The sequence below is a fragment of the Eucalyptus grandis genome, chromosome 3 (assembly GCF_016545825.1).
Source record: "Eucalyptus grandis isolate ANBG69807.140 chromosome 3, ASM1654582v1, whole genome shotgun sequence".
NCBI lineage: Eukaryota > Viridiplantae > Streptophyta > Magnoliopsida > Myrtales > Myrtaceae > Eucalyptus > Eucalyptus grandis.
Genome location: NC_052614.1, coordinates 14,575,508 through 14,591,523, shown reverse-complemented (window position 1 = coordinate 14,591,523; position 16,016 = coordinate 14,575,508). Strand labels below are relative to the sequence as shown.

General features: G+C 41.8%; 1 protein-coding gene and 2 long non-coding RNA genes across 3 annotated transcripts; all 3 read right to left on the bottom strand.

Annotated features, from left to right (window-relative positions):
- Positions 1–2,673: 2,673 nt before the first annotated feature.
- On the bottom strand, positions 2,674–3,300 carry LOC104448589. The gene is made up of 3 exons (XR_726345.3): positions 3,195–3,300; positions 2,874–3,116; positions 2,674–2,789 (listed from the first exon to the last, which is right to left on the bottom strand). It is a non-coding gene; the product is annotated as an uncharacterized LOC104448589 (long non-coding RNA).
- Positions 3,301–6,595: 3,295 nt separating this feature from the next.
- LOC120291126 lies at positions 6,596–7,649 on the bottom strand. Its single transcript, XR_005548978.1, has 3 exons — positions 7,537–7,649; positions 7,116–7,384; positions 6,596–7,030 (listed from the first exon to the last, which is right to left on the bottom strand). It is a non-coding gene; the product is annotated as an uncharacterized LOC120291126 (long non-coding RNA).
- A 2,264-nt stretch (positions 7,650–9,913) lies between these two features.
- LOC104436620 lies at positions 9,914–13,325 on the bottom strand. The gene is made up of 2 exons (XM_010049453.3): positions 12,595–13,325; positions 9,914–10,283 (listed from the first exon to the last, which is right to left on the bottom strand). The coding sequence occupies exon 1, from the start codon at positions 13,058–13,060 to the stop codon at positions 12,596–12,598; it is 465 nt and encodes a 154-aa protein (XP_010047755.2). The 5' UTR covers positions 13,061–13,325; the 3' UTR covers positions 9,914–10,283; position 12,595.
- Positions 13,326–16,016: the final 2,691 nt, after the last annotated feature.

The following is a 16,016-nucleotide window of genomic DNA, read 5'->3' as shown; positions in this document are numbered from 1 at the left end:
CAAATAAATTGTCCAGCCCAGGCAAAGTAAAAGAGGTTGGTTTATAGAAGTTCTTATGGTGGAAGGTTTAATACCTGGATAGGATCTTCCAGGCATAGTGAACCTGAGAAAATGTATAAAAACGACCACTTGGCTGATTGACGGGTGATGTATTTTATCCATGAGGAAACGATTCCTGCTGGATTGTCATGGTTGAAATATCCGTGCCATTTGACAAGGAGGTTTATATGCTCTTACGTTCAATAGGCTTAACTTTTAAGTTGAACTTTCTAACAATCATTATGATTAAATTCAATAATGATATACTCTTCTATTGACAACTTAACTGGTATGTTCTTCAACATCATTTAAATATTCCTAGAGTAGGAACACCTGCCCAAGTTTGTTGTAGCTACTCGTTTTGTCAACAGGCAAACATAATTTCTTTTGCCAAGTCACGACCAAACCAAGATATCATCTATCATTACATTTCTTGCAAAGTTTGAGTAATGGCAACATTGGCGATAAATTCCAAACATTTCTTTGGAATGAGATACCAAAGTTTGCTGATGATCTGTTACATCGTAAGAAATTACAAACAAATGGCACTATTGTGGTGACCTTCTGTTAATTATGTTTTTCAACAGCATTCTAGCTGTATTCACCGGCAATAGGGTTCATAGGAAACAAAATAAAAAATAAAAAGAAAATCATAAGACTCTGGAGTAGTCACAGAAGGCTATAGCCAGGAATGTTTCTTCTATCTGTTTTTCCAGCTTCAAGATCTTCTTCCAGTTATATATGCATTTTGCTTCATCAATCACGTCCGGTTGGCTCCAGAAGCAATACTGGGATAAAGAGCACAGTACTGCCTCTGGTGCAAACAAAGCGTGATTGATGAAGCAAAATGCATGTGTAACTGGCCAAACATCTTGAAGCTGGAAAATCAGTTCTGATAGAAGAAACATTCTTAGGTATGGCCTTCCTCGACAACTTCAGATTCTTTGATTCATCTTCTCACTATGTTCTCCCATGAGCTCCACCACCGATGAACACCACTAGAATGCTGTTGAAAAACATAATTAAATAAAGTCACCACAAAAGCACCGAAGTCTTTTGATTCATCTTGATATAATCGCTAACCGATTTCCATGCACAATCACGATGGACTCCCCTGAAATTTGACTGAAGAACACCCACACCAAGAAAAATTCAACTGTGACAATGGCAAAAGCTCAATGGAGAATGATCTCTGATGCGGTGGTGCAGCAGCCGCAGGAGCGTGACGTCAGGATTACAAGCTTCGTGTCCGAAAACTGCAAGAGCTAATGTGTGCGTTCACTGGAACTTCGTTGCTGGGGCAAGCCGAGGTGGCAAACGGCACGGACGGGACGTCTACCGCCACCAGGAGGATATGGGTTTGGCATTGACCTGAGGAGAGCAGCAGCTTCACGTCTGGATGGGGACGGCGTCGGGATCTTGAGCAAAACAAGAGTAGGCACAGTGGTTGTCTCGATCACAGGTTCGGCCAGAAGTCTCGATCACAGGTTAACGTCAATCAAGGAGTGGTCCGGCGCAGTGACAAGGACCCACGGAGATGCTGACTTTGTTGATCTAGGCGTGTTCTTGTGATCTCCAGAAAAGACAAAAAAACTCTTCTCTTTCCCTCACGTGTATCTCTCTAGTATTCTACGTGGTCTGAAATTCTGAATTGCCGGCCTCTTACTTGTGAGGTATAACATCCTATATATAATGCATACCTAGGTTTAAACTTGATCTCGTGGGCTTAATTTAGGCATTTCTCATGTAATGGGCTGAATTAAGCTCAAGGCCCTTTTCATGTAATGTGTTGAATTAAGCTCAAGACCTATTTTAATTAATTCCCACAGGCTGAAATTATATAAAATTAAACTTAATTTGGCCTGTCTTCCCATGCAAATTTCGCTCAGCTGGTCCCCTAGTGCTGGCCGAATTTTGTCCCGCTACGTGGGCTCCATCCCTTCTTTTAAATTCATAACCATCTACCATCAATCCGATGCTAATGTAATTAATGAAAATATAAATTAAATAATAAATGCTCTTGAAACTATATATTATGCAAATTAATACTAATATTTTTGTTTAGGGGTCAAAAATTAATTCTTAATTTTTCATACGACAAATGAATAATTAGTTTGTCAAAATTTATGTGTCAATAGATGATTAGAAAGCTCAACTTAAAAGTTAAGCTGGTAAGCACAAAGAGCTTATAAACCCCCTTGTTATGCGAATTCTTCTTCGTCTTGTCGAGCTTTCTCTCGTCTTGTCGAGCTCCTCTCTGCAATTCTTCTTCGTCTTCTTCCTTTCCCCTCTGATTTCTTCGCCCGATTTTCTGGTTATGCGAATGGCAATCCTTCCCACTTTTGTCTTCCTTCCCTCTTCCACAGATCTGGATCAGTAACCCCTCCTCGCCTTACTTTTGCCCACTTTCCTCTCATTCCCATTCTTTCTTCCCTCCCTTAACCTTCCTCCTTTTTTCTCCATCTGCATGTCGATAATTCTGATGACTTCGACATTCTTCCGTTAAGCCGGCCATCTCTTTCGTCCATGGCTACTGACGATGATCCTGATGCATCACGGATTGCAGCAATTTGTCAAAAACTGGGTCGCTTATCTACAGAAAAAGAAATCGAAGAATTGCGAGTTGAACCCTCACCTGGTGCACTAGAGGAATGCAAGCTACTTGTTGGTTGGTAAAGTTCACTCAAACCCTTCCTTTAATTTCCAAGCCTTTCAGTCAGTCTTGAAGCGTGCATGGCGGTTGGATCAAGCTGAAATCATTCAGAGAGAAGCTGGAATTTATTTAGCCAAATTTAAAACCCAAGTTGACAAACAGAGAATTCTTGATACCGGACCTTGGCAATTTTCGGGACATCTCATCAACTTCAAACCATGGATAGCCAATACCCCTCTACAATGCTACGACTTTACTACCTGTGCATTCTGGGTCCAGGTGATTGGGTTACCTTTGGAATGTTGTACTGCTGAAATGATCCGCAAGGCTGTGAGCACGATCGGCACTGTATTGCAAGTAAAATCTGAGTTCGCTACTGGTTCCACTCTGAAAGCCTGTCGAGCTCGTGTTGAGTTAGATTTATCTGCCCCATTACAAGTAGGTCGACTTATAAAACTCACTAATCGAACTCTGTGGCTGGATTTTCGGTACGAAAGATTACCTCATTATTGCTATTCTTGCGGACGACTAGGACACTATACCGATTCTTGTCCATCCACCCCTTTTGAGGAGAAAATGATCACGGAACCTGACTCTACCCCTTACGGTCCCTGGTTAAAAGCCGAAGTCCAGAAGTATAGTCCTTATTGGCAGTGTTATTATGGCCAACCAAAGTTGGATGAGGACGAGAGAAGAAAGCTGTACCCGAAACTCCTCCATCCGAGATTCGCACTCTTCCTCTTCTTCTACCACCAATCCTCGTATCAACATCTCGGTCAAGTTATTGCTCCCATCTCTACACGAGACACTAACTGCTACATCTACCATACCTATATCCGAACCACCTACCTTAACAACAGCTTTAATCCCAGCTACAGCAAAGATGAAAGGAGTGCAATTGCCAACTTCACCCAACCAGGCAAGAAAAGGCCTCAGTACTCGACCAGTAAGTAAGATAAGTCCCGCGAAGAAACCAAAGCGCTATAATCCCTATGACTTACCAGGAGGATATCCGGGGGCTTATGATGATTCCCTATTGTTGGATGCGCCAATTATGGAGGCGTCAGAAGTAACTCTTCGGGCGACGGTGGCTGGCCCTAAACATTCACCAAATCAAAGATGAAGATTATAGGATGGAACTGTCAGGGTTTGGGCAATCCCCTGACAGTCCTATCTTTAAAAGCCCTCTTGGCTAAGGAAAAGCCTGATCTGTGTTTTTTGATGGAGACGAAGAATGTTGATGCTCTTCTCCTCCGGTTGAAACGGTCCTCTGGTTTTTTGCATCACAGACTAGTCACCCCTGTTGGTTCCTCTGGTGGCTTAGCTCTTTTTTGGAATGCAGGGATCTCTCTGTCTGACTTCTCCTCCTCTCCGCATCTCTTGGACTTTACCTGCCTTGACATCTCAGAGTCCAGATCCATGCGGATCTCTTGTATTCATGCTCCTGCAGTTTATCATGATCGTCAGCTTTTTTGGCAAACTGTGCGTCATATTAGTAATCTTAATGCCTTACCTTGGTTATGCTTCGGCGACTTTAATGAGATTTTGCACCGATGGGAAAAAGTAGGCTCTCGACCAGCGGACTCTTATCGGCTATCTTCTTTCAGAGAAGTTCTCAATGATTGCAGTTTGATGGATCTTCCCTCCCATGGCTGTGCCTATACATGGTCCAATAACAGAGAGGCTGAAGCTTTGGTGAAGGAGCGTTTGGATCGCGCTGTTTGCACTGCCGAATGGCGTATCTCTTACCCCAGAGCTCAAGTGATAGCTCTACCTGCAGTTGGCTCCGATCATAGTCCACTGGTTATTCATACAAATCCCTCCTTGGCTCGTCAAAAGAGATGCTTTACCTTTGAAGCTTTCTGAAACCAAGAACCTGGCTGTCAATCCGTGATAAAGTCTTCCTGGAACTCAGCCTCGCGACGGGACTCCCCTCTCTCGGTCAAGCTTCGAGCAGTAGCCATTGCTTTATCGAATTGGAGTCGCCAGGTTTTCTCGCATAACAGACATAAGGCACTGGAATTAGAACACGAGTTGACCAATTTATCCAACCAGTTTCCTACTTCTCTAAACATATCACAGCAACAGAGAATTAAAACAGAACTTCACCAAGCATGGCAGAGGGAAGAGCAATATTGGGCAATGCGCTCTAGAATCAACTGGCTTCAGTGGGGCGACCGAAACACTAAATTTTTCCATGCTACCACTCTGCAAAGACGTCAACGTAATCAGATCACTCTCTTAAGAGATGAAAATCAGCAATGGGTTAGGGATCCGGACCAAATAAAACAAATGATTTCTACCTACTACTATCAGCTTTACTCTACTTCAGGGCCTAGACATTATGAGCAGATATTAGAGCAGTGTCCTCAGCTAGTGGATGCAGATATGAACGCAGACCTCCTCGCTCAACCCACTCTTGAAGAAGTTCGCGCTGCCACTTTCCAACTCGGTGCGTCAAAGGCACCAGGAACCGACGGTTTGAATGGCTTGTTTTATAGAGCGCATTGGGAGATCATTAAAGTGGATGTTCACAGAGCTGTACAGCAATTTTTTCAGCATGGAATATTACCCCCCTCTCTCAACAGAACTGCTATTACTCTAATTCCCAAAGCCCATAACCCAGAAAGCTTGGACCAGTATCGCCCAATTAGCTTATGCAACTTTGGCTATAAAATTTTTGCTAAAGTGCTTGCTAACCGATTGAAACCCTTATTGCCTAATCTGATTACTGAGGAGCAGAGCGCCTTTGTTGCTGGTAGACAAATTCAGGATAATGTCCTAGTTGTACAGGAGATCATTCACCAACTCAGAACAAGGAAACGGAAAAGGCATTTTCAGGCTATTCTCAAGGTCGATATGCAGAAAGCCTATGACTGTGTAGAGTGGGACTTTCTACGCGACTACTTACTCCGCTTGGGATTTCACTCTCATTGGGTCCATCTAATCATGCAGTGCGTCTCTACGCCATCTTTCTCTATTAAAATGAATGGCGAATTGTTACCAACTTTCCACCCTACTCGTGGCCTAAGGCAGGGAGATCCATTATCCCCCTACCTGTTTATCATCATTGCAAATCTATTATCCCTTCAACTGAGGAACGCTATGCTTATGGGCTCTATCAAAGGTATCCAGCTGAACCCAAGATGTCCTACCCTATCGCATCACGTTTTTTCGCCGACGATCTTTGTATTCTTTCGAATGGTACCTTATTGGAGTGTCGAATCTGTCTAACATTCTAAATCAATATTGCTTAGCATCAGGACAAAAAATTAATCGTAACAAATCAGGAATTTTCTTTAGTTCCTCTTGTCCTATTGCACTTCAGGAAAATTTAGCTGCTGAATTACGGGTACCAGTTTTACATCATTGTGGGAAGTATCTTGGGATACCTACCGAATGGGGAAGATCAAAAAAGATATGTTTTCATGGCTCTTCGACTAGAGTTCAATCGAAACTAGAAGGTTGGAAGGAGAAAATGATCTCTAAGGGAGGGAAAGAAGTTCTATTAAAGGCGGTTATCCAATCTATCCCTCGGTATGCAATGTACGTATTTAAAATCCCTATCTCTTTATGCAAGTTTATTGAAAAAGAATGGCCAAATTCTGGTGGAACAACGATACAAGCAGATCTGGTGTACATTGGCAGAGCTGGGGAAACCTACAGAACCGAAAGAATCAGGGAGGATTGGGTTTCAAGAATTTAGTCACTTTTAATAATGCCATGCTCGGTAAGCAAGCATGGCGCTTTCTAACTCAGCCATTATCTTTGTGGAGCAAGCTTTTCAAGGGCCTTTATTTCCCTTCTTCTACATTTTTACAAGCTAACAAAGGCTCTCGCCCGTCACGGGGCGCGAGCTTACTTTGTGGAAGAAATTCAATTGAAACACATGTCGGTTGGTCAGTAGGAAATGGAAAGAGCATCAACATAAGACAAGACAGATGGCTTCCCATGGGTATTCTATCTGGACCTAAAGCTCCCGAAGAACCTACACTAGTAGCTGATCTTATTGACCCTGCTACCAGTTCATGGAGAGTTGAATTATTATCCAGGTTTTTCGAAATGCCAATCATTCAACAGATCACAAGCATCCAACTCAGACCAAATTACACCACAGATGCACTTATCTGGACAGCTACCAAACATGGCACATTTACAGTCAAGTCTGCATATCATGCAATTATGCAATCACAATCACACACCTCAGACTCAACCGCATCATCCTCATATCAAATTCCTACCTGGTTATGGCGTTCTATATGGAAAATGCCTGCTGCTCCTAAAATCCGCGCCTTCCTTTGGTCTATCTGCAACAACGCCTTGGCTACGAGAGAGAATCTGCACAGAAGACACATATTAGACAGTCCTTGCTGTTCTTTGTGTGAAAACAGGTCCCCAGAATCTTTAGAGCACTTATTCTTACTTTGCTCATGGACTCAGGAAGTTTGGACACATCCCCGCATTCGTGTCTCGATTGATCCCACCCACATCCATCGTCTGGATTCATGGATCACCTCTACGATCGAGACAGAGCCTCGATTACCTCGGCTGGCCTTACTCTCTCATCTCCTGTGGCAGATCTGGAAGGCTCGGAATGCCTTCGTCTTCCGCGGCTCAACTCCTAATCCAGATCAGGTAGTAGACCAAGTACTGACTGGCGTCCAAGCAGATCGGGTTTCTTCCCCCTCTAACCTGCATCAGAACAGCTCTGTCACCAATAGATCCCACCTATGGCGTCCTCCAGATCCCGGGATTTTGAAAGCTAACGTCGATGGCTCTTATCATCAAGGTAGCAACACCGGAACAATAGCTTGTATTTGTAGAGACCATCAAGGCCGACTTACTGATGGGTTTTCGGTAGGAGTTGCGGCAGCCTCTGCTCTTCAGGTTGAGATCCAAGCTTTATCTCTATCGCTTCGCCATCTTCTGCATCAAGGCCTTCAGACAGCAAGGATCGAGGTCGAATCTGACAATCTCTCCATGGTCGAAACCTTGATTTCTCATTCCAAGCCGCCATGGCAGGATCGCCCCCTTTTCGCTGAAGCTGCTTTCCTCCTAACCCTATTTCCCAATCTAACTCTAGGGTTCTGCCGAAGACAAGCGAACTCGTCGCCGCCCGGGCTTGTAAGGCCCATAATCTTAACTCTCTCTTGTAATTGGGCCCATCATCCCCCTGCCCTCTTGAACTTGCTTTGCGCGGACGCTCTTGTCCGCGGGTTGTACGTGCTATCCATCTTAATGCGATGAGGGTTTATGTTCAAAAAAAAAAAGAAAGTGATATGGGAAATTTCAACCATGATAACCCAGCACTGGTACCGATAAGAACGATAACCTTTCTCCGAAAGTTTTGAATTTATTCTGTCTCAACATTTCTAAGGGATGTATAGGCCAAAATAGCTTCTCATTTTTATTAGCCAATTACTAAAAGGTCCTTTCACATTCCCAGATTGGGGAGATGAGTTAAAAATGACGCAAAACAATTATAATTTGACAATGAGGCTACGCTGCAGCACGGTACCTGCCTCACGACAATTTTAGCTGCTCCTATTTGCAAAATGATCTTTTGCATTCATGAAGTATGTACACTATGTAATGTTGAATCCTTAGGTGTTTTATTTCCACTTCAATCACCAGGCCATGCAAGCATTCCAAGATAACTCCCAGCCCACCGAGGGGAGGAAATCTTTTCTGTTCGAACATTAGATAGCATCAAATACTAAATTACACATCCATTTATCAGCTTCAATTTTAACAACAGTTGACAACAATCTCACGAAATTCTACTTTCAGTACGAGGAGGAGTGTTAAAATAATTAAATGTTAAACAACACCTTCATTTGCGAGATTTTGCGAGCTTAAAATGTTTGAGACGGTTGAAAGTAATACAACAAAACTTTACGAAACTGAATAGGATATATAGAAGACGGCGTATCAAGGGAAAGCACAGTCACTTCCATGACTGAAAATGTTCGGGAGCGGTAGATAATTTCATCGACCCAATTAATTTGTGGTCGTCCTTTTCTTCTGTAAGTAAAAGCTGAAACGCGGAGAGATGGTGAATGAAATTATCATATTGTATGTCCCAATGTATCTAATGATCGTTCTAAACGATGCCTGTGACACACATAGGTCGCCAACATTTCTCTTGAAGACAAAACGTGACCTATCTGTTTCCCAACAAGAACCAGCTTTATATGCACATGGTCTACTTTTGCCTTTTGAATTTGGTTTTAATAGACGTTCCGACTGCCTCAAACTCATCGATGATCCCGCGAATCACCGTCCTCTGAGAAAATGTATCTCGATCTTTAGATGTGCAGGAAAATTTTAAAATAAAATAAAACTAAAAACTTAAGATTTTATCAATTTAATCCCTAATATTTTGTCAATTTAGTGTTTTAGCTGGAAATCATTGTTGTCAATTTAGTCTTTTAGCTGGAAATGGGTGATGTGAATCTTTAATTGTCATACGCGACACGATCATTAAAAAATTGGATTCTTTCAATTTTTCTTTTAATTTTTTTTAATTTTTTTAAATATTAATGTCATCGTCGTCGCTGTTTTATCATTATGTTGTTATGGCCGGTGAGGGCGGCTAGCAAAGGTCCCGTCCCTAAGTGAGGGTCACCTCGCCCAACATGACTAGGTCTTTGGTGCCCGAGCCAAGGTCCATTGAGGCCGGGTCCAAAGTCCTAGTTCCCGTGTTCAATGCCCCCACACTTAAGCCCTATCCATAAAGGCAGTGCTTGGGTCCCTAATGCTGGAGCTCTGGTCCCACCACTTAGGCCGGGTCTACAAAGGCCATGTGCGAGTCCTTGGCGCTTGGATTCGGGTTGGGTTCTTATTAAGATTCGGGTTGGGTTCTTAGTTAATAAAACGTTCGTTCTTATAGAAGTATCTATAATTAAAAAAAAAAAAATTAATTCTTTTTTTTTTTTCTTATTCTTTCTTCTTCAGCCTCTAGGTGTGCTATACTGTGAAGTGTTATAAGTGTCATGTTTTGTAATGCATTTTATTAAGCTGCACCACATCAAATCCAAGTGAGGAACTGAAACTCCATCCCCTATTTCACATTACATCATCGGTAGAAGGGAGAAAGGCAGGCTTCTTAATAAGGAGGGACAGAAGAGAAACCAGAAATCATCAACTACAAATCAATATGGAATTTGACCCACTATTTAAAGCTAAAGTGAACTATGAAGAGCTATAGACACATAGATATTTGGGTTTCGTGAGGCAAAATGCATGGCCAATACATATTTCCGCGCCATATTGACGCAAAGTAATCCTTCCTTAATCGAATTTACAGAATAGTCGTTATCTTATTATCTCTACTAGCAAACAAGTTCACGAGTCATGGCCAAAATATACACACCAGCATTTTCTTGTTCTCTTTTACCTGCATCAACTAGTAAATGATACTGGAAAGTAACAGCAAGCATCCCCAGATAAGAGGAAATAGTCATTAACATTAACCTAATAAAACAGACATCAACTACTCAAATCTTTTTGGCCAATTTATCTCAATCTCCTACAGGCTTCTCGACAGTCCATAAACATGCTACCTGAACCGTGGAGATTAGCCACACAGCTGCAAAATATAGAAGCAAGAAAGGTCAGGGTCCAGTGCATCGCACCTCACACAACACAAGAAAAAGAATAATTGCCATTCTATGCTATCCTCTGCCATAGAAAAATGAAGGCCCAAGGAAATATGAACAAAATTTTTAATGAGTAAAGATATAGGAAAGCTTGTGACAGAATGCTAGTAAGGACCTTCAGCAATAAGGTAAAGAATATTAATGGGCATCTTTCTAACAACGCATCTTTCTGAAGATGATAGCCTATGAAGGAGCAGACTTATGTTCTGATGTCAAAAAATGAGTGGAAGTGAAACGATGCCATAAGAAGGGACTACAGAAAAATAACATCAGTCATGAGCAAGAATTTGTATTGGTAAAGACAGAGTAGAAAGGTGAAACTCTCAAAACATAAGGGAGATTCGAGAATGGTAAGGCTGCAACAGATACAGCTGGTTCTTTGGAAAACACAAAACATGTGCACGCACAAGCCAATGATGGCATATTACATTTAGCAAAAGCTTCAACAATCAGACCATGTGAAATCCGTATGACATTCCTAGCCATAAGGTTGTTCTCACTCCAAATGTCATGCTGATGTTAATGGTGAAGAAAAGGTTTCTTACATCAGCTTTTTCTCAGCAGCAGGTTTTCAAGCAAGAGATTCTAGAGATAGCAGATCTAATTAAGTTGAAAATAGAATTTTTGTTCGGTTATAGTCCATTTACCAGATAATTTATCCTCGACCTAACAAACTTTGTAAGGCCATGATCTTACCACAACAAGCATTCACAAAGTCTTGCCCTGGACAGAGTTATTTTCTTGTTCCCAGCCTGCATTACTAATATGTCCTTTTTCAGGAAAAAGAATATTACATAATGGCTTGAGAACAAAGTCTATAGCCACAGTCAAAGCTGTAAGTATCCCAATTCTGATGGCTGCTATTGTAAGAATTAATTTGGCCAAAATGATTTTTGACTGAATGACATCGATTAACACAATGCCCAAGATGAATAAAAGAAAATAAAGCTGGTAGCAGAGCAAAATAGAATGGATAATACCAACTTATAGCACTTGAAAAAGACATACCAGGATGACTGGCTTTTGGCAAAAGCTACTCTAAAATATTATTTAACAAGCAGAATATGTCGATATTACTAGTTGGTCCAGACTTTTACAATACAGATTGGTCAATTTAAAAGATAAGCAACACACTAACATAACTCCCAGTCTCCATAAAGCTTATTAAAAATAACATAGTCTACAAAGCTAGACAGCTGTTATTCTTAATATTCTATAAATCTGACAACCCAATCAAGTAAAGAAACTTCCACAAATTGATCTTAAAGAATTATATACCATCTGTATCAATCATATACTGGCAGCAATAAAGGCTAATGCCCCCAACAGCAATAAGACAACACTATAACCAAAATTCGCATTAGGTATCAGATTTGACCGTAAGGTGCAATGGTCAAAGTCAGCTCAATGAAGGCAGATACAAGACACCCGTAAACAAGCCACCAAGAAGATAGTCAGAGCTGTGATGCATGAACTCACGCATTGATGTGGTGTGTGACAGCCAACAACAACATGCCACCCCTGAACATGGCGAAATCCATGTCCAGAGTCACAAGATAAGTCAGGAAAGATCGCTGTTTTAGATAGCACATTGTCATTGACTATCACACACCATGTGCAGCTAACATGGTGTGAGACGACAACTGAATAGTTTCCTCCAGCAATTAATCATGAACTCCATTCAAAGAAACTCAACAGCCTCAACATAAAGAAACTCGACAGCCTCAACATGTCATCAGTGATCCACAGAAACAAATTATGCAATCTAAGATGGATTTTTTCTTATGAATATGTCGAAACCATTGTCGCATTCGACTGGAGAAGAGAAAGAACAGAAGATGTATACGCAGCCTGATGATTCAAAACAGCAACGAGCTCTTCCACAAGAAGCCTATGCAGATCGAATCAAAGAGACCTACTTCTCATCGAACCAACACAAATAAATCCTTCACGGACACTAGAAGTTACCGACAGTCTGATGGTAAGAATTTGAACCCATTAGAATTGTCATCTGATCATGAACAAATTACTCACAAAAGTCCATTTTTGAGCGTCTCCGTCTTCTCTCCATTACTGATGAGTAAACCGGGGTCACTACAGAATGGCTAATATCAAGTGGCCAACAATCGGAGCAATCAAATCGCAGTGAACAAACAACCTCTAACCCATATAATTCGAACCGCGCATCATCAATCCCACAAAAAAAATTGCCAGATTAAAAGCAAGAATCGAAACCCTAACCTCAAGAAGAACTTCGCTTCCCTCCTTCGCAGGCGGGGGCCTCGTCGAAGTTCTTGGAGGGGTACTTGGCGCTGACGCCGGCGACCTCGAAGACCAGGTTCTCGCCGCTCGACTTGATCCCGGTGATAGACCACCACCGGAAGAGGGCCCTGACCCGGATCCCCTCCAGCCCGGCGATCCGGCCCCTCACGATCTTCCCAGTTATCTTCTCCGAGTAGGCGGCCAGGTAGTTGTCGGGGGGCAGCGTGAGGCGGCACGGGCCGTGGAGGTCGACGGCGAAGTCGCCGGAGGTGGCGTTGATGGAGTAGCCCCGGACGTCGGCGGGCAGGAGGCCGATCGGGAAGCCGTAGGCGGTCAGCTCCGCGTGGGCCCTGGAGACGGGCCGGGCCGGGACGTCCGGGAGGTCCGAGGAATCGACGAGGAGCGAGAAGAGGAGGAAAAGCACGAGAGAGAGAGAGATTCTCATCGTGGGTTCTCGCTTGCGGTCCTGCTCGAGTGCGAAAAGCCTCCAAAGGCGTAACCTTTGGACGTCGAGGTCGTCTTCTTCTTCTTCTTCTTCTTCTTCTTCTTCTTGTTTACTGGTTCAGATGGGTTTGGCTTGCAGCAGAGGAGAAGTTCTTCCCCGTTTTGACCGGGGCAAATGCGGTGACGTGGCACGCACGCACGCACGCACGCACGAACGCTCGAAACGGTGGCGTGGCACGCTGGTTTTGCTTACGGACGGATCGCGTTGCGAAGTTGCGGACGGACAAGATGTCGAGTTTACCACGTCAATTACGATGTCCGCAGGACAAGATGAGATTTTTAATTGCGAAAAGCAAGATGGGAATGGGGAAGGGGACATGAAGTGGCGTTGTTCCTGTGCTTGGACCACTCCGCCTCATCCTCATCCTCCTCAAAAGAATCGAACGAGGAAAACTCTAAAAACTGTGAAAAAAGTGTCTGGGGGGATATGCTGCAGAAGATTCGTTCTTTGAGAGTGCAAGCGCAAGTGCAGGAGGGGGACAAAACTTCGATTACAATTCTACTTTCTAAGACAACTCGAACTTAGCAAAAGTTAAGGAACTCGAAGTTTCCCGTAGAGAAAGTGCAGGGTCATTTCATCTCCGTGGATCGGGAAGGAGGGATCATCGCGAGTACATTATTATCACTATTTCAAAAAAGCGATGAAACAGCTTACCCAAGAGCCAATATAGTTGGTCCGGATTTGGAGAAATTTCCAACTTAGTGATAAATTTTGATATAGTTGGTCCGGACCGAAGAGTCGTCAGAATTTAATTGAGCAAAATAAAATCAATAAATTTCACTTGTTCAAATTCTAACAACTGGGTGTCGACTGTTTCGGATTAGAGTAACAAATTCATGGGGCTTGTAAACTGTTCATTGGTTGTAAAGGATAAAAAATTACCAAAAAAAAGTCATAAACATATTATATCAATACCAATTCAGTTATAACATATCAATTTGGCTTATTTAATTTTAAACTTTTTAACGATTTATCAATTCAGTAAAAACCTTTTGGTCGTACTAATTTAATTCTTCCGTCCAAATCGGCTGTGCCAACTTAATCCTTCTGCCCAATTTTGGTTGGAAAATGCTACTACGACGATTTAGTCAATACCGTCCATCCTACGTAAACAATTTTCTTTTGGATTTTTAAAATTTTTGAGTTTTTTTATTATTTTGTTTTTTTTCCTTTTTCTTTCCCTTTTTTTTTCCACTCTTGGCCGGCACAGCAAGGATGTGGAGGTTTCCGGCCATAGGCGAGGGCCATTGACCAAGAGTGGGAAAAAAATAAAAAATAAAAAGAAAATAAGATTAAAAAAATCAATAAAATTATCCACGGCCAATGTTGACTAGATCGTCGTGTTAGCGTTTTTTAGCCAAAATTGGTCGGAATGACTAAATGGACAAGTTCTTAAAAATTTTATAACTAAATTGATAAATAATTTAAAGGTTTATAATTAAATTAGCATAATTGAAAGAATTAGGAATTAATTGGCAAATTGTAAAAATGTTTATGACTTAATTTAGAGTTATGTATCTAATGAGTCATTCTAGGAATAGCGTAAAAAATGGTTTTATGAAAGATTGAAATTTGATTTACTTAGCAAAATGGCTTATGATTTGAGGTCAAGTCATAAGAAAGTAATTCTTTATCAATCTCTTAAATTGGACGTAGATGATTTGCCTCTAACTAAAATGTAGAGATGATGTTCGTAAATTCACGGCAAGTTGGTTGTATAACTTTCCTAAAATTCTCATTAATTTGATGATCTAAAACATGGCAGGCAGCTCAAAAATCCGAGTTATAGAGTTATAATCTAATATAGATTTTACAACAACGTTGCCGCTTCTAATACAACTCATGGAAGCGGCGGTGCTCTTGTCAGAGAAAATTATGGAAATTCATTAGCTACGCTCATATGAGCCTATTATTAGATTTGTGCAATAGAAGTGGACTTGCAATTAGGGCTGACCATCTCCCCATGACGAGGAACTTTCATGGACGATGGTTCATGGGTAATGTGCAATCGCAGTTAAGTCTTTTAGGCTAAACTACTTTGCATTTTGCTAATGGACTTTCAAAATGCTGAACCAAACACACCCATATTTTTAGATATTATATATGCCACTAATTGACCAAAATAAGGGCCAATTGTTTGCTAGGAGACACATCTACTAATTTTAGTGTCAACAACATACAATAGGAGATAGCCACTGCCGATTCTAGTGTCCACAACGCCCTCCAAGAGGAGCAGATTGAGGACAATCCGATGCCGTGCCCGAATAAATACCTTTTAAAATGTGTCTTTCTAGCCTCCATCACGTCTTTGATACTTGGTTTCGGTTAGTCCTGTGTCACCCCCTGGTTACGGTGAATTAGTCTTTTGTTGCAAACCAAAAAAAGTTAAGCTATTGCCTTTTTCTTTTTGTTTAGCTTTATTATCAATGAAAATGACAAATCTATGTTTTGCCAGAAATTGGAGCAATGAGCGAGACAATCGCGTCCATAATGAAGGAGCAGAAGACAAGCAACAAGCATGTTGAGACCGTGATATGGTACCTCTTCTTATTTTCGGCTTTTGGATCGGTGATGGCGGGGTTGACATCAGACTGGTTTGGCTACCGTCGTGTGATAGGTTTTGTGGGGTTCTTCTTCTTTATTGGGCCCTATGTCATGGGCATCAATTCCAATAATGCCTTCGTCCCGTTTGGCCGCTTCATCGCTTAAGTCGAGACTGGCTACGCCCATATAGTCACCCCCATCTACATTGCAGAGATCACTCTTGCCGTCTTACATGGCTTGTTCACCTCTCTTCCTGAGGTACTCACATTTTGTTCCCTAATTTATAGTATTTTTTTCACTTTTTTTAGTATGTCATTGATTTTTATCTTTTTCATAATTTACTTTACTAGAA